Source organism: Saccostrea cucullata, unplaced genomic scaffold, assembly GCF_032062105.1.
Source record: "Saccostrea cucullata isolate Sc308-1 unplaced genomic scaffold, CSIRO_AGI_Scuc_v1 ctg12928, whole genome shotgun sequence".
Classification (NCBI taxonomy): Eukaryota; Metazoa; Mollusca; class Bivalvia; order Ostreida; family Ostreidae; genus Saccostrea; species Saccostrea cuccullata.
Window position 1 is genome coordinate 1 of NW_026929799.1, and position 27841 is coordinate 27841.

A 27841-nucleotide genomic window follows, 5' to 3' on the forward strand; every position below is an offset into this window, starting at 1 on the left:
TGACATTTCTGTCAGCTATGGTTGGTGTAACCGTTGTTTCGGATATGATTTCATTGTCATATACATATATGTATGAAAAATCTTTAACAACATTAACAAGATTCATTGGATGAAAAACGCTAATAGGACTGACAATTGTATCAATATATTTTTGATTAACGAAAAACGATAAAGTTTGTTTGGTCTTTTGTCGCTTGTGACGACTGAATTTTGCTTCAAATCGAATGCTCGCTTTTGTAGAGAAACAGATTCTTTATGTGATCTCTCTCTCTCTCTCTCGTAAATTAGAAAAAATGAAAAGGGGTGAAGATATCAAACCGTGACTCATAATTCCCGTTAACAATTCAAAATGACAAAAACAGTCACTCTGAAAACACCAATGTAATTGTGATCAGGTATGTAGGAGGAGTGCTTGTAAGCATTATCTCTTTCGATTGTCATGAACTCCCTTTATTGGTGAGTTGAACGGAGTAACGATTAGACAAACTACTATAGTAAGTGTAAATTTAAGGGCATAATAATTATTATGAAATGTATATGTACATGTAAGACAGAATATTACAAAAGGGTAGGTTATATCAGGAAAAAAGTCATTACTACGACCAAAGAAATAATTAAATGCTCAATAAACACTAGTCACTTGTTCACTTCTGTAATGTAAACCTATTTGCCAGTATACTGTCTAGGGGAAAACTGAACCTACAACGCTCTTGATATTCTTAACCCTTTTATATAATGCCGATCCTACTGAAATATAACATTCAGCATACTGTTCATCAATTAATAAACTGGTTTATTTATCTCTCAGTACAGTTCCAAAAGAAACATTTTGTAAAGAGATGCAAAAGTTTTATTGAAAAATATATTTTTAAGGTGAACAAATACATACTAAAGCAACAAAGGGACGTAAACCATAACACATCACACCAATTAATGACCGTGAATACTAGTTGTGTGTGACAGAGTATCCTAATTAAACACATGCAAATCGGAATGAGTTTTGTTTGGTTTTCTATTGATTTATAAATGTTGATGAAATTAGTGATATTCGTTAAATTATAAAAATGTTCAAATGTTTATTTGACAAGGAAAACCGTAAGATATATTGCAAAAGATGATATGGGGGGAAATATTTGGGGTATATTAAAGTTATACAACATCCGAAATGGGTAAGTGGTTTTCAAGAACCAAATTGGTTTTAAGAAGTAAACATAAAGAATCTAGATTGTTTTTTATTCTACAGTGTATGTCAATGCTTTTTTCTTTTTTAAAAATTTTCATTGACAGTTGTCAATCTGAATTTTCATAAAAAAGCTGTCATTCTTACAATTATTTGTAATTTGTTAGATGATTTTGTTTTTTAGAAATCCCTCTAAAAAAAGTTCATATTCAGTTTCCAAATTATGCAGTTATTTCCTCGCCATTCAAATAATTATAAGGTCCTGGTATCGACCATAGAACTTACGAAATGATGACTTCAAACAAGACTGCTGATGTGCTTGCCTCAGCAACTTGTTTGTCAATAATTGTTCATACGTAGATCTTGCTCTTGCGTATCGAATCAACTGAAAAATATGAACCTCGCATGGAGGCAATGAATGTATATTGCTGCATAAGTAAGGAAAATTGACAATTGAAAAATTAAAGTCATCCCGTTTGTCATAAAGCTTGGTTATTAGATTACCATTAACGTCTTTTTCAAGTAGAATGTCTAAATATGAAACAAATCTGTCAGACTCTGTGGTATCTTTTATTTAAAGTTCAACGGAATATAGAGTATCGACAAAAGAATGGAAATAAGCATTTTTAATTGACAATACGTCGTCGATATACTTTTTTCCACAGGTTCATAATTCCGCGGAATCTCAATTTCTGTTAAATCTGCGGGTAGAAAATTACGCGGATTTCTTAGACTGTCACTATATGCCTTACGTTTATAATAAGTACGCTTGGACAAATTTCTGCGGAAAATTTGTGACCTCGTACATAGCATTAATTAATACCACGTGGAAAAAAGTACTCCGACAGTATCTAAATATTGAGTTGAACTTAAGCAAGCGTTTTCTTTTCACGTATAAGATTTTGGACAAATTCTGCTTCATATGAATACAAAAATAGGTCGGCTTAAAACAGGACGCAATTGATATCCATGGGAATTCAAATTGACTGTTTGAAGCCCTTTTCTTAAAAAACACAAAGATATATCAATCAAAACTCAAGCATCTTTTTCATGTTAACTTCAGAGTACTTGTAAGTACAATCAAAATGCAATTTAACAAAATAATTTTGTAAATGACCGATGACGACGTGAGTAATTTTACGAGTTCCATTTTTATTGAAAAAACAGCTGACAATATTATCAAAAAGCCTGGACTTTAATTTATCGTGAGTAATGGTGGTATATAAAGTAGGAAAGTCGTATGTTTTAATATCGTTAATTTTGGTAAAATCTTATGATTTCAAATTCTCCAAAAGTTCCTTGGAATTTTTAAGTATTCACATCTGATTTGCACCACTTCAGTACTTAAATATCTTTGGGGAAAAAAACTATTTAATTTATTAAAAATTCTTTGAATTTCTGAGAATACACATTTGATTTATACCACTTTTATCTACTATACTGTTGCACAGTACGGTCGTCTATAGTTTCTACATTACAGCAGTTAACATTTTTGATAGGGTTAGAGAGTGTTGGTGTTTCCAGCGGGACTATATTTGAGAAAAGAAAATAACACTTAAGAGGGTTTTAGACGTTCAATTTCAAGGCATCAAAAGGTTTGTTTATACTTGTAATTGAAATAACAAAGATGGAACAAATTTGGAAATATATCTCGGAAATGCGAGACGAAGAGTTCAAATAGAGATGTGGTGGAATGCAAGACTGAACTTAATTTATCATTTCCAATGCTTTATTGTAATGTTGTTAATTGATAAATACATGGAACTCATTAACGTATATAGCAATTAAGATATTTAATCATATAAAATGCACGTAAAAATGATAATGTGATAATGTTCAAATTCTTCATAAAATGAATCACTTAGCACTGCTTCTCACTTTATTTATTGAATTTTAGAAGAACAGACAAATTCTTACAAAAACCCTTAATCTTCATTATTTATTTACATCCCAATTAAAAATCTTGAGGCTATAAGACTCTCTCTCTGCAGTCCACTAAGTTAATCTTGCTTCGATACAGTTGGGATTTTAAGATGCATAGGAGTACATTTTTTATTTTTCCAGCTACATTTTTGTCGGGAGTACTTTTGTATGTAGGTAAGTATACAATTGAAACTACTGATATATTTATGTAATAAAAGTATTTTGACAATTTCAACCCTCTAACCTTCAGTAATTAGTTTAATTAAATGATGAACCATAAGTGATATATAATATCTAAACAAATATTTCATAAGAAATAAGAGAAGAATAGGTACTTTGTTCAATTGAATAATTGCAAAAAAGGTCAACCACTTAAAAAAGTTTTTGTGAATTTTTTTTAATTGCATTATTTCTTACAATGCTTTATCATATCTTTATATTACTTTTTAATTATATATAATTTCAACAACTTATAGTCAGGATATGCTCTTCTTTATTCGGGTGTTTAACGAAACAGATCAGATTAAAGACTGTGACATCATTTCTTGTAGCATCTGAAGAAAAAATAAGGTCGTGTTTAAAAAGTAAAAAAGTTACTTAGAATATTTTTGTAGTGTAAATAAATTTTTATTTACATATCTTTTACACTCTTATTTTAGATTTTGGAGCAGGAATAATTCCTTCTGAACCCACATTTATCAGTGAATGGAACTACCTAAAAGCACAAGATGATACGAAAAGCGAACTTTTCGTTCATTTCCCAGATAGCGTTGACACAACAACAAGACCCGTAAAAGTAACTGTGGAAGTAAGGATAAAAGCTAGCGGGAACTCGTACATCTTTAACGCGTTCGGTTCTTCTCCACGAGACGATGACACTCCAAAAAAATATGGCGGAGTTATATATTTCTATAATGCAAGTGGTGTTATTATTATGTTGCCAAGCAGTACCAACCAATTCAAATCCGGAGGAGCTGTGTATTGTGGTAAGTCTCTATAGATGAAGCAGACGCTGGCCGGGTTGTTTCCGTTAATGATAACTCTGGTGGTCGGAGATTTACGGAGAGAGTAGAGCGTCTGTTTGAATGAGATTTGGATTTTTATACATTTGCAAGTTATATCAAGCGACATCTCCAAATACGGTTCTGTTGATTGATTGTATATTGTTTAACGTCCTTCTCGAGAATTTTTTGTTCATATAGAGACGCCACCACTTGCCGGTGGAGAGCTGCAAATTTTGTCCTATGCTTGGCACTCAGGGCCAGTGGGCAGAGAGGGATTTTTTTCGTGCCAAAACCTACTGCGACACGGGACCTCGGTTTATACGGTTTCCTCCGAAGGACCGGTCTCCACGTCCCACAGTGGGATTCGAACCCACGACATAAGGATTGACTCCTTACTTCGCGACTCTAGAGCAGACGCTCTGACCACTGCGCTACGCGGGCGACTCGGTTCTGTTGAAACTTATCAAACAGCTTTCTCGTATTAATTAATGATACAACAGATAATGTTTAAATGGTGTCACGGGTCTCCCATCTCAGGGAATGATAACTAAACACAATTCCTCAATAAAGGTTCACATATTTATTACTTGACAATTACTTGACAATGATAAATGAAGTACAAACGAAGTACAAACGAAGGTGCCCAGTCTCATCAACAATTATGGCACTAAGATTCCGTAAGGAATTTCTCAGATAAACTGCTAATAGATTTCTCGCAGGAGAACATCCAAATTATCATCAAGATTAAAAAGGAATAGTCCGTGCAGAAGTATATATACCAGGACTCACACATGCCTACATAACTACCACACCCCAAACATACTGGTTCTACCACTCACAGGATAATAATAGACCACAAGACAATCACGTGACAACCAAATACTCACGTGACACGGAACACCGGACAAACACGAATACAATGAATGACCAGGTATGAATGAATGAAAGGAATTTACTACAGCTATCTTATTTACTACATTAACTTACTAGACTAGCTGTACTAAATAATTATACTAAACAAAATAAAAAAACAAGTAATTGTCACCCTGTGACTTCGCGACTCTAGAGCAGACGCTCTGACCACTGCGCTACGCGGGCGACTCGGTTCTGTTGAAAATATCAAACAGCTTACTCGTATTAATTAATGATACAGCAGATAATGTTTAAATGGGATAAAACAAATTTTCTTCTTGATAAGTTGCAAAGAATCTTTATAGACAATTCGTTCATGCAATTTTTCTACTTAATGGCATTTTTGGGATGATACAGACGACAGTGTAAAATAAAGAAAATTAACATTTATTTCATACAGGTGAAAAGAAAGATTGGTATTACCCAACTTCTCATCAAAATAAAACTATTGATGAAATCGATTTTGTCGAGGCCGAAGTTCGAGTGAAAATGTGGCAACAAAAGGACATGCCTCCAAGATATGACTCTGGATTCGTATACACGATGACTTCAAGGAACTTAAGCAAAGGAGCAGGTACACTGAAAACAAAAGAATATTAAACTTGTAGGCTTCTATTACGTCACTTCAGGTCATTAAGTAGGTACTTTTTAAGTAAGATTTTAAAATATTATTGAATCTAAAATTATTTTTTTAGTAGTGACTTACTTAGAAGTGCCAGTCAAGATACATCCAGATATTGTGGTAGTACAAGCTGAACCAGTGAATCCGTTTTCTAGGATGCCTGGATTGATTTCAGAAGGAAACGGTATTTATGGGTAGCGATAGAAGAATTCTTTGTAAACGAATATTTTATCAATGATTATTTTCAAAATGTCAGACAATACAAAGATTTTTCACTTAATTTCCTCTTTTTTAAGGAATGAATTAAATAGCAATCCAATTTATACTGTATAACCTGGGATGCGGACAGTTAACGCTTTACAAACCGCGATGCTGTTTATAAATAGCGTAAACTGCTCCAACCCAAGTTATAGCTGAATTATTACTTGGATTTCTATTTTATTCATTCCTTATAATTTATTTTTCAATCATTACGTATAGAAAACAAGACAATAACTCACTTAAAACGTCTTCAAATTGTTCATATTTTAAATGTAACGTCCAGCGAATTGATACATTTTTGACACAAGTAATTCTGACGTAGGAAAACCCAGGTTTTACAATTTATAGTAATTTCTTTATCCAATCAAATGACGTGTTGCAACCAAAATTAAATTATATCCAATTGCTTTTTATTAGTATACCGGTATCTTTCTATCCACAGGGATGCCTGCATGCCTTAGATGTGGTTTTCAAACTGGAAGTCTGACGTTTGCATTCAATGCTTCTCATGTTCGCCTATGGGTTAAGTCGTTATGTAAGATTTAATACATATATTGTGTACTATTCTTTTTTTTTGGGGGGGGGGGGGGGCAATCTGTAACAGATTTATCAATATTTTAAAAATATGATAATTATTATGTTTAGATCCAATAATAAGTGCAATGGACGGATGGGGAAGAAACGAGTATTATCATTTTGGGACACATGCAGTTAGAGTCAGAATCCTTTCCTGGACGCTTGACAGTGCAGTAAACTCGAGTGGAATGACAACAAAGATTGGAGACCATTCAACCACAACCCCAAAATTGGTCTTTCCAAGTGAAACTGTCACAAAAGATTTACTTGTGCAGGTTTTGGTATGTTTTGGCTATGTTGTCTGTAGATTTCTCGTACCTTTATGCTCTTATTTAATCAAAGCAGACAAATCATTGTACAACACAATGATCTCTAGATATTTTGCTTTACAGCAAAGCTGTTGACCGGACTTTGCTTTAAAATGATAAAAGTTATCATATGTTTTTAAAAGGAGATACACAAAAAGTTGTAAAAGCTTATGAAATCCTATTCGTGATGTCCTCTGTCTTCGAGGAACTCTAGAAAATTTTACATTTCATCGATATGAGCGTAAATTCCAGAAATTGCTTGCAGCTATTACAGATTTCATTTTGCATAGATTTTTATGCCCTCGGATCGATAGATGGGGGCTTATATTGTTTTTGTCCTGTCTGTCTGCCTGTTTATCTGTTTGTCTGTTTATCAGTCTGTCTGTTGTTAACTTTAACCTTCGCCATAATTTTTTAACCTTGAGAGATAGAGACTTCATATTTGGTATACATACTCCACTAATTAAGTTCTTTCGAAATGACACCAAGGTCAATGACCTTGTGACCTTGAATGTGACCTATATGATAATAATAGCTTTTTTCGAACTTTCGCCATAACCTTTGAACCATGAGATAGAGACTTCATATTTGGTATGCATACTCCACTCATTACTTTCTTTAAAATGACACCAAGGTCAATGGCCTTGTGACCTTTACTGTGACGTATCTGCTAAAAATTGCATTTTCGAATTTTGTTGCAGTTTAGCGCATAGTGTTTTACAACCATATCTTGCTTAATTTTTATAAATTATTGGTTCCCAAGGAAGGTATATCTCGTCTTTTTTTATTTAATTCAACACCCACAATATTTTTGTTGTTGTTTTATTTGGACTTGATAATAAATCAGCACAGCTTCAGATTACGTGCAAGTACATTATTTTATGCATCCACTTTATCTTTGGATGTAAAGTATGCTGTCATTGAATACACCTACACACTCTATTTTTCAGATTCGTCCCTTGAGTGGCCCCAATGGTAATTTCTCGTTTTATGGAGCTGGTTCAGTGGTCACGTTTCGTGGTTATGGAACTTCACACAGATATTCTGGACTTGTGTTCGGCTACAACAACTTCGGTGTTTACGTCTGGAGAGTGAAACCTACCAACATGTCGTACGTGTTCGATATTGATTATCCATGGGGAAGTGGACGACAAAAACAACAAACAAATGACGTGGAAATCGACATTCGTGTGATTGGATTGATGAAGAAAGGTTTGCAGATAAAGCGCAACTAACATATCTATAACAATCAATATAAATAAATGATAAATATAAAAAGGACCAAACACCTACATACTCTAGTTTTCAAATTATACTTTTCACTTTTCAAGTGAGCTTTTCTGATCAAAATTTGTCTGTTGTCTGCCGTTGTCGTAGTCGTTGTCGTCGTCGTTGTCGTAAACTTTTCACATTTTCATCTTCTTCTCAAGAACCACTGGGCCAATTTCAACCAAACTTGCTACAAAGTATCCTTGGGTAAAGGGAATTCAAATTTCTTCAAATGAAGGGCCACGCCCTTTTCCAAGGGGAGATAATTATGAATTAGTGAAAAATTAATGGCATTTAAAAAAAAATCTTCTTCTCAAGAACCACTGGGCCAGGAAAGATGAAAGTCATGTGGAATCATCTTCAGGTAGTGTAGATTCAAGTTTGTTCAAATCATGACCCCCGGGGCTAGGGTGGGGCCAAAATGGCCGACCCAAGTTTTACATAGGAATATATAGGAAAAATCTTTAAAAATCTTCTTCTCAAAGACCATTGGGCCAGGAAAGATAAAACTCATGTGGTATCATCCTCAGGTAGTGTAGATTCAAGTTTGTTGAAATCATGACCCCGGGGCTAGGGTGGGGCCAAAATGGCCGACCCACGTTTTACATAGGAATATATAGGAAAAATCTTAAAAAATCTTCTTCTCAAGAACCACTGGACCAGGAAAGATGAAACTCATGTGGAATTATCCTCAGGTAGTGTAGATTCAAGTTTGTTCAAATCATGACTCCCGGGGCTAGGGTGGGGCCAAAATGGCCGACCCAAGTTTTACATAGGAATATATAGGGAAAATCTTAAAAAATCTTCTTCTCAAGAACCACTGGACCAGGAAAGATGAAACTCATGTGGAATCATCCTCAGGTAGTGTAGATTCAAGTTTGTACAAATCATGACCCCCGGGGCTAGGGTGGGGCCAAAATGGCCGATCAAAGTTTTACATAGGAATATATAGGAAAAATCTTAAAAAATCTTCTTCTCAAGAAACACTGGACCAGAAAAGATAAAACTCATGTAAAATTTTCCTCAGGTAGTGTAGACTCAAATGTGTCCAAATCATAGCCCCCGGGGCTAGGGTGGGGCCAAAATGCCAGATCAGAATTTTACATAGGAAGATATAGGAAAAATCTTTAAGAATCTTCTTCTCAAGAACCACTGGGCCAGGAAAGATGAAACTCATGTGGAATCATTCTCAGGTAGTGTAGATTCAAATTTGTGCAAATCATAACCCCTGGGCCAAAATGGCCGACCCAAGTTTTACATAGGGATACCTTTTAAAATCTTCTTTTCAAGTACTTCAAAGCCATGATAAGTGATATTTATATGGAATCATCCTCAGGTAGTGTAGATTCTAGTTTATTCAAATCATGAAACCCTGGGGGGTTAAAATTCAAGCCCACCCCTCAGTAAACTTTCAGTTCTGATCTGATATGTGCTTTTTCTTAGCCGATGTACTCAGGTGAGCGCTGTGGCCCCTGGGCCTCTTGTTTTACTTATTTTTATTTAGACGTTTTTCACCAGAATTATTCTTAGGGACTAATTATTTACACAGCTAATTGTAATGTGGCATGCAAAAGTATGGATCGCCTCAACTGCTTTTAATGGCTTTGGATGTGAATAGCATTCAGTTTGTAAAGATATATTTCTTCATTCTTATCTTCAGGCTTTTATATGTTTTCCTATAATAATGGCACCTGACGCTTTGTCACTAAGCTTTTCTGCTGATGCTCTTTATTTTTTTGCTGACAGATTGAATAAAAATTTATGCTGATTGCTCTTGATTACTCAGTAAATGAAAGTACTAATAATCTGACATTTAATTTTCGTGTTTTATTTTTTTCATTTCTTTTAAAGATATATGTGAGTTAAAAAAAAATGACATTATTCATTAGTACGTTAGTTATTTCACATTTCTGGTTGAATGTGTACATTGAATGAATAGCTTTCTTAGAGAACATGTACCAACTTTCAGTGGATTATGATTCCGACCCAATCTTGAAAAAATTTGAAAGCTAATACACATGTCTTGTTCATTATTAAAACAAAATCAATATAAGCATTGTATAAAAAAATAATTAGGCTTAACTTGTTTTAGCGACTGATTTTGTTTTCAAATGAATAGTTCATATTTCAAAGTATCACGCCTCAGTAATAATATTTTTTGTAATTAGGCTTATAAAAAACACAAATATCAATCGCCCTTTGCAAGACCGTATCACAAAATAATTGAAAAATTCTCACGATACCAAAGAGAAAGATTTCTAGCTTTTCTTAATATTGAAAGAACAACTCCAAATTAAATAAGTACATTGGTTGTAACTTTAAACGATCTATATGTAGAGTTTAAGATATTCCGTACATTACGATTTAAAGTATTTCTGAAAAAAAAATTAAAGTTTTAACAAAAAATACCAAGTAAGGTCGCTGTTAAGGCAACTTTCCAGCAAATAATTCTTTTCTTGAACCCTAGAATCGTCTTTAGAAATAATTTTAAGTGCTCTGGAAAACTATGAATAAGTGGAAGTTGATTTATAGAATTCTGTGTCTTCGTAAACATAATTCGTCTTCATTTTATTGAAAAAGCAGCTGTCAGTGATATCACAAAGCCTGGACTTTAATCTATCTTGGAATGGACATAATAATTTCTTATTTTTTATGTGAAAGTGTTCCTAATAACTTTCCAGACACAAATTCAAGTAAGAGTAAACCACGAATTCTAAAGAAAGAATTGTTAGTATTTAAAGTCACTGTAATTTAAATCTTTCTTCTTATTTCAGCTAAAAGAAAATGTATGTGTCCTTGTAATAAGGTTCATGCAGTAAGGTACACAAGCACCAACGAAGAAGCATTAACGAAAGAAATTGTGAAGATGAAAAAAGAACTCATGGTTTTAAAAAATGAAACATCTGTTGCCATGAGAAGAAAGATCAGTGTAAAAGATTCACGGCCGTCTGCCGCAGCTTCTGGTGCTGTTTGGGTGATATTTCTGTTAGCTATGGTTGGTTTCATCGTTATTCCGGATGTGATATCAGGGGTTAGATATATACTTCCGGTGTTCTTTAAGTGACATTTATGTTAGCTATGGTTGGTGTAATCGTTGTTCCAGATATGAATTCATTGTCAAATACATAAACGTATGAAAAAATCTTTAACAACATTAACAAGATTCATTGGATGAAAAACGCTAATAGGACTGAAATTGCATGAAAATATTTTTGATTAACGAAAAGCAATAAAGTTTGTTTGGTCTTTTGTCGCTTGTGACGATTGAATTTTGCTTCAAACCGAATGCTCCCTATTGTAGAGAAACAGATCCTTCATGTGATCTCTCTCTCTCTCTCTCTCTCTCTCTCTCTCTCTCTCTCTCTCGTAAGTTAGAGAATTGAAAAATAAAGTGAAGATATCAAACTGTGACTCATAATTCCCGTTAACAATTCAAAAGGATATAAACAGTCACTCTGAAAACACCAATGTAATTGTGATCAGGTATGTAGGAGGAGTGCTTCCTTCTAAGCATTTTCTTTCGATTGTCATGAATTCCCTTTATTGGTGAGTTGTATGGAGTAACGGTTAGACAAACTACTATAGTAAGTGTATATTTATTGGCATAATAATTATGATGAAATGTATATGTACATGTAAGACAGAATATTTCGAAAGGGTAGGTTATATCAGGAAAAAAGTCATTACTACGACCAAAGAAATAATTAAATGCTCAATAAACATTAGTCACTTGTTCACTTCTGTAATGTAAACCTATTTGCCAGTATACTGTCTAGGGGAAAACTGAACCTACAACGCTCTTGATATTCTTAACCCTTTTATATAATGCCGATCCTACTGAAATATAACATTCAACATACTGTTCATCAATTAATAAACTGGTTTATTTATCTCTAAGTACAGTTCCAAAAGAAAAGTTTTGTAAAGAGATGCAAAAGTTTTATTGAAAAATATATTTTTAAGGTGAGCAAATACATATTAGAGAAACAAAGGGACGTAAACCATAACACATCACACCAATTAATGACCATGAATACTAGTTGTCTGTGACAGAGTATCCTAATTAAACACATGCAAATCGGAATGAGTTTTGTTTGGTTTTCTATTGATTTATAAATGTTGATGAAATTAGTGATATTCGTTAAATTATAAAAATGTTCAAATGTTTATTTGACAAGGAAAACCGTAAGATATATTGCAAAAGATGATATGGGGGGAAATATTTGGGGTATATTAAAGTTATACAACATCCTAAATGGGTAAGTGGTTTTCAAGAACCAAACTGGTTTTAAGCAAATCTAAAGAAGCAAACATAAAGAATCCAGATTGTTTTTTATTCTACAGTGTATGTCAATGCTTTTTTCTTTTTTTAAAATTTTCATTGACAGTTGTCAATCTGAATTTTCATAAAAAAGCTGTCATTCTTACAATTATTTGTAATTTGTTAGATGATTTTGTTTTTTAGAAATCCCTCTTAAAAAAGTTCATATTCAGTTTCCAAATTATGCAGTTATTTCCTCGCCATTCAAATAATTATAAGGTCCTGGTATCGACCATAGAACTTACGAAATGATGACTTCAAACAAGACTGCTGATGTGCTTGCCTCAGCAACTTGTTTGTCAATAATTGTTCATACGTAGATCTTGCTCTTGCGTATCGAATCAACTGAAAAATATGAACCTCGCATGGAGGCAATGAATGTATATTGCTGCATAAGTAAGGAAAATTGACAATTGAAAAATTAAAGTCATCTCGTTTGTCATAAAGCTTGGTTATTAGATTACCATTAACGTCTTTTTCAAGTAAAATGTCTAAATATGAAACAAATCTGTCAGACTCTGTGGTATCTTTTATTTAAAGTTCAACGGAATATAGAGTATCGACAAAAGAATGGAAATCATAATTTTTAATTGACAATACGTCTTCGATATACTTTTTTCCACGGGGTCATAATTCCGCGGAATCTCAATTTCAGTTTAATCCGCTGGTAGAAAATTACGCGGATTTTCTTGACTGTCACTATATGCCTTGCATTTATAATTAGTATGCTTGGACAAATTTCTGCGGAAAATTTGTGACCTCGTACATAGCATTAATTAATACCACGTGGAAAAAAGTACTCCGATAGTATCTAAATATTGAGTTGAACTTCAGCAAGCGTTTTCTTTTCACGTATAAGATTTTGGACAAATTCTGCTTCATATGAATACAAAAATAGGTCGGCTTAAAACAGGACGCAATTGATATCCATGGGAATTCAAATTGACTGTTTGAAGCCCTTTTCTTAAAAAACACAAAGATATGTCAATCAAAACTCAAGCATCTTTTTGATGTTAACTTCAGAGTACTTGTAAGTACAATCAAAATGTATTTTAACAAAATAATTTTGTAAATGACCGATGACGACGTGAGTAATTTTACGAGTTCCATTTTTATTGAAAAAACAGCTGACAATATTATCAAAAAGCCTGGACTTTAATTTATCGTGAGTAATGGTGGTATATAAAGTAGGAAAGTCGTATGTTTTAATATCGTTAATTTTGGTAAAATCTTATGATTTCAAATTCTCCAAAAGTTCCTTGGAATTTTTAAGTATTCACATCTGATTTGCACCACTTCAGTACTTAAATATCTTTGGGAAAAAAAACTATTTAATTTATTAAAAATTCTTTGAATTTCTGAGAATACACATTTGATTTATACCACTTTTATCTACTATACTGTTGCACAGTACGGTCGTCTATAGTTTCTACATTACAGCAGTTAACATTTTTGTTAGGGTTAGAGACAGGAGATTAGTAGAGCTTTCTTTGTAAAGATTTCTATAAACTGAAGGAATCCAGTATTGGTGAGGTAGATTAAACTCACCTTCGTTGGTAGAAATATATATATATATATATATAAAAGATTAAAATGTGATTTAGAAGAATTCCATCCTTAAAAGGTTAAGTATGAGTATTGCGATCTCATTAAGATCAACGTCAAATCAAGTTCTTCCACCAACTGAAAGATCGGAGCTCGGCCTTTTTTAAATATTGCTTTCGGGACGTCATTTTCAACTGAAATAACATCACCAGTGTTGGTGTTTCCAGCGGGACTATATTTGAGAAAAGAAAATAACACTTAAGAGGATTTTAGACGTTCAATTTCAAGGCATTGAAAGGTTTGTTTAAACTTGTAATTGAAATAACAAAGATGGAACAAATTTGGAAATGTATCTCGGAAATGCGAGACGAAGAGTTCAAATAGAGATGTGGTGGAATGCAAGACTGAATTTAATTTATCATTTCCAATGCTTTATTGTAATGTTGTTAATTGATAAATACATGGTACTCATTAACGTATATAGCAATTAAGATATTTAATCATATAAAATGCACGTAAAAATGATAATGTGATAATATTCAAATTCTTCATAAAATGAAACACTTAGCACTGCTTTTCACTTTATTGATTGAATTTTAGAAGAACAGACAAATTCTTACAAAAACCCTTAATCTTCATTATTTATTTACATCCCAATTAAAAATCTTGAGGCTATAAGACTCTCTCTGCAGTTCACTAAGTTAATCTTGCTTCGATACAATTGGGATTTTAAGATGCATAGGAGTACATGTTTTATTTTTCCAGCTACATTTTTGTCGGGAGTACTTTTGTATGTAGGTAAGTATACAATTGAAATTACTGATATATTTATGTAATAAAAGTATTTTGACAATTTCAACCCTCTAACCTTCAATAATTAGTTTGATTAAATGATGAACCATAAGTGATATATAATATCTAAACAAATATTTCATAAGAAATAATAGAAGAATAGGTACCTTGTTCAATTGAATAATTGCAAAAAAGGTCAACCACTTAAAAAAAGTTTTTGTGAATTTATTTTAATTGCATTATTTCTTACAATGCTTTATTATATCTTTATATTCCTTTTTAATTATATATAATTTCAACAATTTATAGTCAGGATATGCTCTTCTTTATTCGGGTGTTTAACGAAACAGATCAGATTAAAGACTGTGACATCATTTCTTGTAGCATCTGAAGAAAAAATAAGGTCGTGTTTAAAAAGTAAAAAAGTTGCTTAAAATATTTTTGTAGTGTAAATAATTTTTTATTTACATATCTTTTACACTCTTATTTTAGATTTTGGAGCAGGAATAATTCCTTATGAACCCACATTTATCAGTGAATGGAAATACGTAAAAGCACAAGATGATACGAAAAGCGAACTTTTCGTTCATTTCCCAGATAGCGTTGACACAACAACAAGACCCGTAAAAGTAACTGTGGAAGTAAGGATCAAAGCTAGCGGGAACTCGTACATCTTTAACGCATTCGGTTCTTCTCCACGAGACGATGACACTCCAAAAAAATATGGCGGAGTTATATATTTCTATAATGCAAGTAGTGTTATTATTATGTTGCCAAGCAGTACCAACCAATTCAAATCCGGAGGAGCTGTGTATTGTGGTAAGTCTCTATAGATGAATCAGACGCTGGCCGGGTTGTTTCCGTTAATGATAACTGGTGGTCGGAGATGATTTACGGAGAGAGTAGAGCGTCTGTTTGAATGAGGTTTGGATTTTTATACATTTGCAAGTTACATCAAGCGACAGCTCCAAATACGATTCTGTTGATTGATTGTATATTGTTTAACGTCCTTCTCGAGAATTTTTTGTTCATATAGAGACGCCACCACTTGCCGGTGGAGAGCTGCAAATTTTGTCCTATGCTTGGCACTCAAGGCCAGTGGGCAGAGAGGGATCTTTTTCGTGCCAACACCTACTGCGACACGGGACCTCGGTTTATACGGTTTCCTCCGAAGGACCGGTCTCCACGTCCCACAGTGGGATTCGAACCCACGACATAAGGATTGACTCCTTACTTCGCGACTGTAGAGCAGACGCTCTGACCACTGCGCTACGCGGGTGACTCGGTTCTGTTGAAACTTATCAAACAGCTTACTCGTATTAATTAATGATAAAACAGATAATGTTTAAATGGTGTCACGGGTCTCTCATCTCAGGGAATGATAACTAAACCCAATTCCTCAATGAAGGTTCACATATTTATTACTTGACAATTACTTGACAATGATAAATGAAGTACAAACGAACGAACAAAGGTGACCAGTCTCGATAACAATTAAGGCACTAAGATTCCGTAAGGAATTTCTTAGATAAACTGCTAATAGATTTCTCGCAGGAGAACATCCAAATTATCATCAAGATTAAAAAGGAATAGTCCGTGCATAAGTATATATACCAGGACTCACACATGCGTACATAACTACCACACCCCAAACATACTGGTTCTACCACTCACAGGATAATAATAGACCACAAGACAATCACGTGACAACCAAATACTCACGTGATACGGAACACCGGACAATCACGAATACAATGAATGACCAGGTATGAATGAATGAATGAATGAAAGGAATTTACTACAGCTATCTTATTTACTACATTAACTTACTAGACTAGCTGTACTAAATAATTATACTAAACAAAATAAAAAAACAAGTAATTGTCACCCTGTGACTTCGCGACTCTAGAGCAGATGCTCTGACCACTGCGCCACGCGGGCGACTCTGTTCTGTTGAAATTATGAAACAGCTTACTCGTATTAATTAATGATACAGCAGATAATGTTTAAATGGGATAAAACAAATTTTCTTCTTGATAAGTTGCAAAGAATCTTTATAGACAATTCGTTCATGCAATTTTTCTACTTAAGGGGGATGTACGGCCACCTTTAGTGCAGTGAGAACAAAATGTAAACATTTCTTCAAATGGCTAAAGTACATTATATTTTGATCAAATTTTAAACCCTTATGATAAAAATACAATAAATATGCATAACTGAATGCATGTTGTGCATATATAATCTCTACTTTTGCAGAAAAATGCTTTTGATATGCTCCTTAGAACTGCGCAGCTACAGCATTCAGCAGAGCCTTAAAAAATCCAAAAAAATACGCAAAGTGTGCATTAATCTTCTCTCTACAACCATTTGTTGAGAAAATGTCTAAATTTTGCACTTTTAAATGATAATTTTAAGTTCAAAACAAGGTATCGTTGTCTTCAAAAAGAGTGTAAAGAACCCTGAAAGTAGTTCATTGATAGCAGCACGTGATCTATTTTTAGCACAGAATTTTGTTTTCCAGACCTCTTCTTAATATGGAGGGACATAACAATCTTTAAATGTAGAAGAGAATTACAGTTGCAAAATATTTCAAATGCATATGAACACTTTTAAAAGAGGAATTGTGTTATAGTGTGACTTGAAGCAATTTATTTAGTATTATTATCTAACAGTTGTTAAATAGTGTACGTATTGAAATAAACTCTTTGATTCCAGGTAAGGAAAAATGAGCACCATCAAAGTTTAAAATTAAGTTTGCCGCAGATAACTTATAATATCTATCAAAAGTTTAATTATCACCAATGAAACACAAAGTTAATAAACACATAAAATTGATAAGAAAAACCTTGTGTTAGTATCTACTAGTACGAGGGGCAATCAAAAAGTTCTCGAACTATCTCTATACCTACAAAACCACAATTTAGATTAGAAACAAACTGGGTGCACACTCAAGTTCTATAAATAGCATATGGTGAATAAAGTTTTGCTCACAATGTGAAAATGAAGTCATTATGCAGGTACTTGTGACAAAAAATGGTTGTCTCAGTGGAACTCATTCAACAAACGACTAAAATATTTAAGGTATATCTTAAAAATGCCTTTGAAGTAACGTATAAGAATTTGTTCATGGTTTATTAAGACAAATGACTTCCTAATACATGTAATTCAATCAATGATTGGATAGATCGTTTTAGTGAAGGAAGGCAGGTGGTTGAATATGATACTTGTTATGTTGCCCGGTGAAAGCAAGTTTGAAAAGGGTTTTTTTTAATTAAGCAATATGCTATCAAAGGTCTCCAATTTACACTTTGAAAAATACTTGAATATTTCAGCAATAATATAACTATCAAATACCTATTATATAGTTTACTTTTGATCACCCCCCCCCCCCCCCCCAAATACTAGTACTCTGTCAAATAAACATTTACAGTTTTCATTACAGCGGAGCAAAATTTGAAAAGGAATAGAATCATTCAGAGTGGGTAAGGAGATTTAATAAATAATATTTTTTCTTTATTTGCCCATTTTGTCAAAATTACAATTTTACAGAGTAGAGAAAAAAATCAAGATAATTAAATATTTTATACCATCTTTAAAATGACGTTTGGTAGACCTCCCAACTCAGGGAAAATTATTGGGTCCGTATTTATGGTGAGAAAAAATTTTTTTTAAAAATGTAAACATATTTGTTAACGGAAGAAAAAAATATCCTGTAATTGGATGTAAAATAAAATTGAATCGGACCATTTCTAGATCGGGAGAGATGGCAACCAAATATTTTTTATAACGAATGGTCTTATAAGGCTAGTACATGTTCCATCACATACTTTGTGATGCAAATTGTTTTAATCTCTGGCACTATTTTGAAAAAAGAACATAGGATTTTCGGAAAGGGGGGGGGTAGTCTCTCATTTTTTTTGCGATGATAGACATAGCATATGCAATGGACCTTTGTTTGCAAACATTGTGATTGCTTCTAAATTTCAAAGAAACAACTCAATATATTTTATCAAGCTTCATATGTTCAATGAGCGAGAGCTTACAACGTAGTCAACATAATGAGACATGATGCGTTTTTATGTCCAAACATTTGTCCATACAATGTGTTGGTCATTGCAAACACTCAAGCTATTTATGTGAGGTGCCTGAAGGAAATACTTAAACTGCCTATTTTTTCTATCCAACTGCTAAACAAAATAGACATATGAACCAACTTTTCGAATGTAAGACATGTAATTGCAATTTGTTTTTCAGGCACCGCATATTGTTTAACATTTTCAAATTAAATGCTAAGCATCCTCCTTGCAGTGCCCCATTTCAAAATAACTTCTTTCGCCACAGAAAAAAGACCCGACGTAAACTCATATGTTTAGGGCATTTTTTAGCTTTTTTCTTGAGTTTTAAAGGAACCAACAAATTATCAAGACTTGTTCCACGAAAAATTAAATATAATCATGGTAATAAACGCATCTATTCACAGCAGATATATGCACATGTCAAACACGTGCTCGGTGTAATAATATTAGCTAGGAAACTCGAGCTATGAACAGAACAGTTTTTCCCGATTTGCTAGAGTGGGGTTAAAATCGCGTTTTTTCATTAATCAGACGAAGCGATGAAACAAATAAAGGTAGTAAGTAATATTACCTAATGATTATTACTTAGTAATTTCTTGTCTTGATGTTATTATGGTCGCATTTATTCTAAAATCAATGTTATTCGAACTCTATGTGACAGAGGAATGGCGGACGAAATAAACACATGGCCTAAAGGAAGACACACATATGAAAAATCAAATTTTCAAGAAATTTAGATAATGACAAGAAAAAAGCGAAACAAATGGTTGTAGCCATATTATCAATGAATCAAACTAACACCATTTTCAATGCATTTTTCATCTCGTGAATGCTGTAGCTGCGCAGTTCTGCCATGATTAATTTCCTCCTAATTAAAACAAAGTAAACTTAATTATTTACTAATTTTGGTCTCTAACAGTAGGTAACTAGTGCATTAACACTTTGAGTAACTTTGGGCTAGTTAAGACGAGTATTAAGCGCATTCTTGGCATTTCTTATTTCACACCAGTCAAGATCCAATTGGCTTGTACATCCCCCTTAATGGCATTTTTGGGATGATACAGACGACAGTGTAAAATAAAAAAAATTAACATTTATTTCATACAGGTGAAAAGAAAGATTGGTATTACCCAACTTCTCATCAAAATAAAACTATTGATGAAATCGATTTTGTCGAGGCCGAAGTTCGAGTGAAAATGTGGCAACAAAAGGACATGCCTCCAAGATATGACTCTGGATTCGTATACACGATGACTTCAAGGAACTTAAGTAAAGGAGCAGGTACATTGAAAACAAAAGAATATTAAACTTGTAGGCTTTTATTACGTCACTTCAGGTCATAATTAGGTACTTTTTAAGTAAGATTTTAAAATATTATTGAATTTAAAATTATTTTTTTAGTAGTGACTTACTTAGAAGTGCCAGTCAAGATACATCCAGATATTGTGGTAGTACAAGCTGAACCAGTGAATCCGTTTTCTAGGATGCCTGGATTGATTTCAGAAGGAAACGGTATTTATGGGTAGCGATGGAAGAATTCTTTGTAAACGAATATTTTATCAATGATTATTTTCAAAATGTCAGACAATACAAAGATTTTTCACTTAATTTCCTCTTTTTTAAGGAATGAATTAAATAGCAATCCAATTTATACTGTATAACCTGGGATGCGGACAGTTAACGCTTTACAAACCGCGATGCTGTTTATAAATAGCGTAAACTGCTCCAACCCAAGTTATAGCTGAATTATTACTTGGATTTCTATTTTATTCATTCCTTATAATTTATTTTTCAATCATTACGTATAGAAAACAAGACAATAACTCACTTAAAACGTCTTCAAATTGTTCATATTTTGAATGTAACGTCCAGCGAATTGATACATTTTTGACACAAGTAATTCTGACGTAGGAAAACCCAGGTTTTACAATTTATAGTAATTTCTTTATCCAATCAAATGACGTGTTGCAACCAAAATTAAATTATATCCAATTGCTTTTTATTAGTATACCGGTATCTTTCTATCCACAGGGATGCCTGCATGCCTTAGATGTGGTTTACAAACTGGAAGTCTGACGTTTGCATTCAATGCTTCTCATGTTCGCCTATGGGTTAAGTCCTTATGTAAGATTTAATACATATATTGTGTACTTTTCTTTTTTTTGGGGGGGGGGGGGGGGGGCAATCTGTAACAGATTTATCAATATTTTAAAAATATAATAATTATTATGTTTAGATCCAATAATAAGTGCAATGGACGGATGGGGAAGAAACGAGTATTATCATTTTGGGACACATGCAGTTAGAGTCAGAATCCTTTCCTGGACGCTTGACAATGCAGTAAACTCGAGTGGAATGACAACAAAGATTGGAGACCATACAACCACAACCCCAAAATTGGTCTTTCCAAGTGAAACTGTCACAAAAGATTTACTTGTGCAGGTTTTGGTATGTTTTGGCTATGTTGTCTGTAGATTTCTCGTACCTTTATGCTCTTATTTAATCAAAGCAGACAAATCATCGTACAACACAATGATCTCTAGATATTTTGCTTTACAGCAAAGCTGTTGACCGGTCTTTGCTTTAAAATGATAAAAGTTATCATATGTTTTTAAAAGGAGATACACAAAAAGTTGTAAAAGCTTATGAAATCCTATTCGTGATGTCCTCTGTCTTCGAGAAACTCTAGCAAATTTTACATTTCATCGATATGAGCGTAAATTCCAGAAATTGCTTGCAGCTATTACAGATTTCCTTTTGCATAGATTTTTTTGCCCTCGGATCGATAGATGGGGGCTTATATTGTTTTTGTCCTATCTGTTTGCCTGTTTATCTGTTTGTCTGTTTATCTGTCTATCTGTTGTTAACTTTAACCTTCGCCATAATTTTTTAACCTTGAGGGATAGAGACTTCATATTTGGAATACATACTCTACTAATTAAATTCTTTCGAAATGACACCAAGGTCAATGACCTTGTGACCTTGAATGTGGCCTATATGATAATAATAGCTTTTTTCGAACTTTCGCCATAACTTTTGAACCATGAGATAGAGACTTCATATATGGTATGCATACTCCACTCATTACTTTCTTTAAAATGACACCAAGGTCAATGGCCTTGTGACCTTTACTGTGACCTATCTGCTAAAAATTGCATTTTCGAATTTTGTTGCAGTTGAGCGCATAGTGTTTTACAACCATATCTTGCTTAATTTTTATAAACGATATTGGTTCCCAAGGAAGGTATATCTCGTCTTTTTTTATTTAATTCAACACCCACAATATTTTTGTTGTTGTTTTATTTGGACTTGATAATAAATCAGCACAGCTTCAGATTACGTGCAAGTACATTATTTTGTGCATCCACTTTATCTTTGGATGTAAAGTATGCTGTCATTGAATACACCTACATACTCTATTTTTCAGATTCGTCCCTTGAGTGGCCCCAATGGTGGTTTCTCGTTTTATGGAGCTGGTTCAGTGGTCACGTTCCTTGGTTATGGTACTTCACACAGATATTCTGGACTGGTGTACGGCTACAACAACTTCGGCGTTTACGTCTGGAGAGTGAAACCTACCAGGATGTCTTACGTATTCGATATTGATTCTCCATGGGGAAGTGGACGACAAAAACAACAAACAAATGACGTGGAAATCGACATTCGTGTGATTGGATTGATGAAGAAAGGTTTGCAGATAAAGCGCAACTAACATATCTATAACAATCAATATAAATAAATGATAAATATAAAAAAGGACCAAACACCTACATACTCTAGTTTTCAAATTATACTTTTCACTTTTTTTTCTTATTTTCATTTAGACGTTTTTCACCAGTATTATTCTTAAGGACTAATTATTTACACAGCTAATTGTAATGTGGCACGCAAAAGTATGGATCGCCTCAACTGCTTTTAATGGCCTTGGATGTGAATAGCATTCAGTTTGTAAAGATATTTCTTCATTCTTATCTTCAGACTTTTATATGTTTTCCTATAATAAAGGCACCTGACGCTTTGTCACTAAGCTTTTCTGCTGATGCTCTTTATTTTTTTGCTGACAGATTGAATAAAAATTTATGCTGATTGTTCTTGATTACACAGTAAATGAAAGTACTAATAATCTAATAATCTAATAATCTATTCATTAATACGTTAGTTATTTCACATTTCTGGTTGACATGTGTACATTGAATGAATACCTTTCTTAGAGAACATGTACCAACTTTCAGTGGATTATAATTCCGACCCAATCTTGAAAAAATTTGAATGCTAATACACATGTCTTGTTCATTATTAAAACAAAATCCATATAAGCATTGTATAAAAAATAATTAGGCCTAACTTGTTTTAGCGACTCATTTTGTTTTCAAATGAATAGTTCATATTTCAAAGTATCACGCCTCAGTAATCATAATATTTTTTGTAAATAGGCTTATGAAAAACACGAATTTCAATTGCCCTCTGTAATACCGTATCACAAAATAATTGAAAAATTCTCACGATACCAAAGAAAAAGATTTCTAGCTTTTCTTAATATTGAAAGAACAACTCGAAATTAAATAAGTACATTGGTTGTAACTTTAAACGATCTATATGTAGAGTTTAAGATATTCCGTATACTATGATTAAAAGTGTTTGTGAAAAAAATTAAAGTTTTGGCAAAAAATACCAAGAAAGGTCGCTGTTAAGGCAACTTTCCAGCAAATAATTCTTTTCTGGAAGCCCAAAATCGTCTTTAGAAAAAATTTTAATTGCTCTTGAAAACTATGAATAAGTGGAAGTTGATTTATAGAATTCTGTGTCTTCGTAAACATAATTCGTCTTCATTTTATTGAAAAAGCAGCTGTCAGTGATATCACAAAGCCTGGACTTTAATCTATCTTGGAATGGACTAATAATTTCTTATTTTTATGTGAAAGTGTTCCTTATAACTTTCCAGACACAAATTCAAGTAAAAGTAAACCACGAATTTTAAAGAAAGAATTGTTAGTTTTTAAAGTCACTGTAATTTACATGTATATCCTTCTTCTTCCTATTTCAGCTAAAAGAAGATGCATGTGTCCTTGTAATAAGGTTCATGCAGCAAAGTACACAAGCACCAACGAAGAAGCATTAACTAAAGAAATTGTGAAGATGAAAAAAGAACTTATGGTTTTAAAAAATGAAACATCTGTTGCCATGAGAAGAAAGATCAGTATAAAAGATTCACGGCCGTCTGCCACAGCTTCCGGTGCTGTTTGGGTGATATTTCTGTTAGCTATGATTGGTTTCATTGTTATTCCGGATGTGATATCAGGGGTTAGATATATACTTCCGGTGCTCTTTAAGTGACATTTCTGTTAGCTATGGTTGGTGTAATCGTTGTTCCAGATATGATTTCATTGTCAAATACATAAAAGTATGAAAAAATCTTTAACAACATTAACAAGATTCATTGGATGATAAACGCTAATAGGACTGACGATCGCATGAAAATATTTTTGATTAACGAAAAACAATAAAGTTTGTTTGGTCTTTTGTCGCTTGTGACATGTAAGACAGAATATTTCGAAATGGTAGGTTATATCAGAAAACAGTCATTACTACGAACAAAGAAATAATTTAAATGCTTAATAAACACTAGCCCTTGTTCACTGCTGCAATGCAACTTGTTTGTCAATAAACTGTCTTGGGGGAAAACTGAGCCTACTTCGCGTCTGATATTCTTAACCCTTTTATGTAATGCTGATCCTACTGAAATATAACATTCAAAATACTGTTCATCAATTGATAAACTGATTTATTTTTCTGTCATTATAGTTACAAAAGAAAAGTTTTTTAAAGAGATACAAAATTTTTATTGCAAAGTATATATTTAAAGTGAAAAAATAGATATTAAAGCAACAAATGGGCGGAAACCATCACATATCACACCAATTATTGACCTTGATTATTAGTTGTGTGTAACAGAGTATCCCAAATAACACGTTCAAATCTGAACGAGTTTTGTTTGGTATTCTATTTATTTATTAATGTTGATGAAGTTAGTGACATTCGTTAATTAATCTAAATTTTTCAAATTTGATTTGACAACAAAAGCAGTAAGAAATATTGCAAAAGAAAACATTTGGGGAAATATTTGGGGTAAATTAAGTTGTACAACATCCGAAATGGATACGTGGTTTTCAAGAACCTCAAATTGGTTTTTAAGTAAATTGAAAGTTGTTTTTTATGCTCCAGTGTATATTCATGCTTTTTTTTTTTTTTTAATTTTCATTGACAGTTGTCAATCTTAATTTTTACAAATAACTGTCAATTTCAGAGTTATTTATAATTCGTAATACGTTTGTAAAAAATCCCGTCTAAAAAAATTATTGCATAAATTTTTCATATTTGAAGAATAAAATCATATTTAGTTTGCAAATTTTATAATTATTCTCTCACCGTTCAAATGATGACAAGGTCATCGTATCGACCATAGAACTTACGAAATGATGACTTTAAACAAGACTGCTGATATGCTTGCTTCAGCAATTTGTGTTTAGAAAATTGTTCATACCTAGAGCAAAATCTTGCCTATTCAATCAACCGAGAGATGTTAACCCCGTATGGAGGCGATGAAGGTATATTGCAACATAAATAAGGGGAGTTGACGATTGAAAAGTTAAAGTTATCTCGTTTGTCATAGAGCTTGTTTGTTATATTACCGTTAACATCTTTTTCAAGTAAAATATCTAGATATGAAACAAATCTGTCCGACTCCTTGGTATCTTTTAATTTAAAGCTCATGAATATAGAGTATCGATATAAGAGTGGGAATAAGTATTGTTAATTGACAATACATTGTCGAAATATCTAAATATCGAGTGAAAGGCCACACTTATTCTTTTCACTTAGAAGATTTTGGACAAACTGTGCTTCATATGAATACAAAAAAGTCTGTTTATAACGGGGCGCAATAGGTACCCATGGGAATTTCAATTGACTGTTTGAAGCCCTTTTCTTAAAAAACACAAAGATATTGTCAATGAGAAACTGAATCATCTTTTGATGTCAACTTCAGAGTACTTGTGTGTACAATCAGAATACTTCTTATGAAATAAATTTGCGAATAACCAATGACACGGTGGGTAATTCTATTCTATTTAAAAAAAAAAAACGGCTGACAATATTATCAAAAAGCCTGGACTTTAATTTATCGTGAGTAATGGTTGTATATAAAGTTGAAAAGTCGTATGTTGTAATATTGTTGATTTTGATAGAATCTTATGATTTCAAATTGTCCAAAAGTTCCTTGGAATTTTGAAGTGTTTACATCTGATTTATCTGATCCACATTTGATTTATACCACTTTTATATACTATACTGTTGCACAGTACGGTCGTCTATAGTTTCTACATTACAACAGTTAATATTTTTGTCAGAGTTAGAGATAGGAGTTTGGTAGAGTTTTCTTTGTAAAGATTTCTATAAACTGAGGGAATCCAATATTAGTGGGGTAGATTGAACTCACCTTCGTTGGTAGGAATATAAAGAAAATTAAAGATTAAAATGTGATTTTTAAGAATTACATCCTTAGAAGGTGAACTGTGAGTAATGAGATCTCGTAAAGACCAAAGTCAAATCAAGTTCTTCCGCCAACTGAAAGATCGGATCGAGCTCGCCTTTTTAAGTTATTGCTTTCGACATCCATTTCAACTAAAATAATATCACCAGTGTTGGCGAGACATAGAGTTCAAATAGAGATGTGGTGGAATGCAAGACTGAACTTAATTTATCATTTCCAATGCTTTATTGTAATGTTGTTAAAAGGTGAACTGTGAGTATTGAGATCTCGTAAAGATCAAAGTCAAATCAAGTTATTCCGCCAACTGAAAGATCGGATCGAGCTCGGCCTTTTTAAGTTATTGCTTTCGGGACGTCCATTTCAACTAAAATAATATCACCAGTGTTGGCGTTTCCAGCAGGACTATAGTTGAAAAAAAAGAAAATAACCATTAAGAGGGTTTTAAGACGTTCAATTTCAAGGTATCGAAATGTTTGTTTATACTTGTAATTGAAATTACAAAGATGGAACTTTGGAAATATATCTCGGAAATGCGAGACGTACAGTTCAAATAGAGATGTGCTGGAATGCAAGACTGAACTTAATTTATCATTTCCAATACTTTATTGTAATGTTGTTAATTGATAAATACATAGTACTCATTAACTTATACAGCAATTAAAATAATTAATCATATAAAATACATGTAACAATGATAATGTGATAAAATTCAAAGTCTTCATTAAATAAATCACCTTGGCACTGCTTCTTACTTTATTGATTAAATTGTAGAAGAACAGACAAATTCTTACAAAAACCCTTAATCTTCATTATTTATTTACATCCCAATTAAAAGACTTGAGGCTATACGACATCATATGCAGTCCACTAAGTTAATCTTGCTTCGATTCAATTGGGATTTTAAGATGCATAGGAGTACCGGTTTTATTTTTCCAGCTACATTTTTGTTGGAAATACTTTTTTATTTAGGAAAGTTTACGATGGAAATTACTGATACATGTATATGTAATAAAAGGACTTTGACAATGTCACCCCTTTTAGCCATAAGAAATTAGTATTTTAATGATGAACATTTTGTGATATATAATATTCAAACAAATATTTCATAAAAACGAGAAGAATTTACAATACCGAGTAATTTGATCAATAAAATATTTTTTTTTTTAAATCGTCAGACACTAGATAGTTTTGGGGGAATTATATTAATATGCATTATTTCTTAAAATGATTTTATTATATCTTTATATTACTTTGTAATTATATATAATTTCAGCAAACTATAGTCAGGATATGTTTTTCTTTATTCAGGTTTTAAACAGATGCGATTTAAGTTTGTGATATCATTTTCTGTAGTATCTCAAGCAAAAATAAGGTCGTGTTTAAAAAGTCAAAAGATTTCGTACAATAGTTTTGTAGTTAAAGTAAATTTTATTTATATATCATTTACACTCTTTTTTCAGGTTTTGGAGCAAAAACAAGTCCTTATGAACCCACATTTATTAG

General features: G+C 32.8%; 2 protein-coding genes across 2 annotated transcripts; both read left to right on the top strand.

The window, feature by feature from the left end:
• The first annotated feature begins 1165 nt into the window (after window positions 1–1165).
• LOC134282213 (uncharacterized) lies at window positions 1166–20315 on the top strand. The gene is made up of 11 exons (XM_062764645.1): window positions 1166–1169; window positions 3763–4089; window positions 5420–5593; window positions 5715–5825; window positions 6345–6437; window positions 6548–6759; window positions 7737–7998; window positions 10830–11093; window positions 15197–15532; window positions 19897–20070; window positions 20191–20315. The coding sequence occupies exons 1-11, from the start codon at window positions 1166–1168 to the stop codon at window positions 20313–20315; spliced, it is 2082 nt and encodes a 693-aa protein (XP_062620629.1).
• Window positions 20316–21042: 727 nt separating this feature from the next.
• On the top strand, window positions 21043–24152 carry LOC134282214 (uncharacterized). The gene is made up of 3 exons (XM_062764646.1): window positions 21043–21237; window positions 22217–22478; window positions 23834–24152. Exons 1-3 carry the CDS (start codon window positions 21043–21045, stop codon window positions 24121–24123), a joined length of 747 nt encoding a protein of 248 aa, XP_062620630.1. The 3' UTR covers window positions 24124–24152.
• Window positions 24153–27841: the final 3689 nt, after the last annotated feature.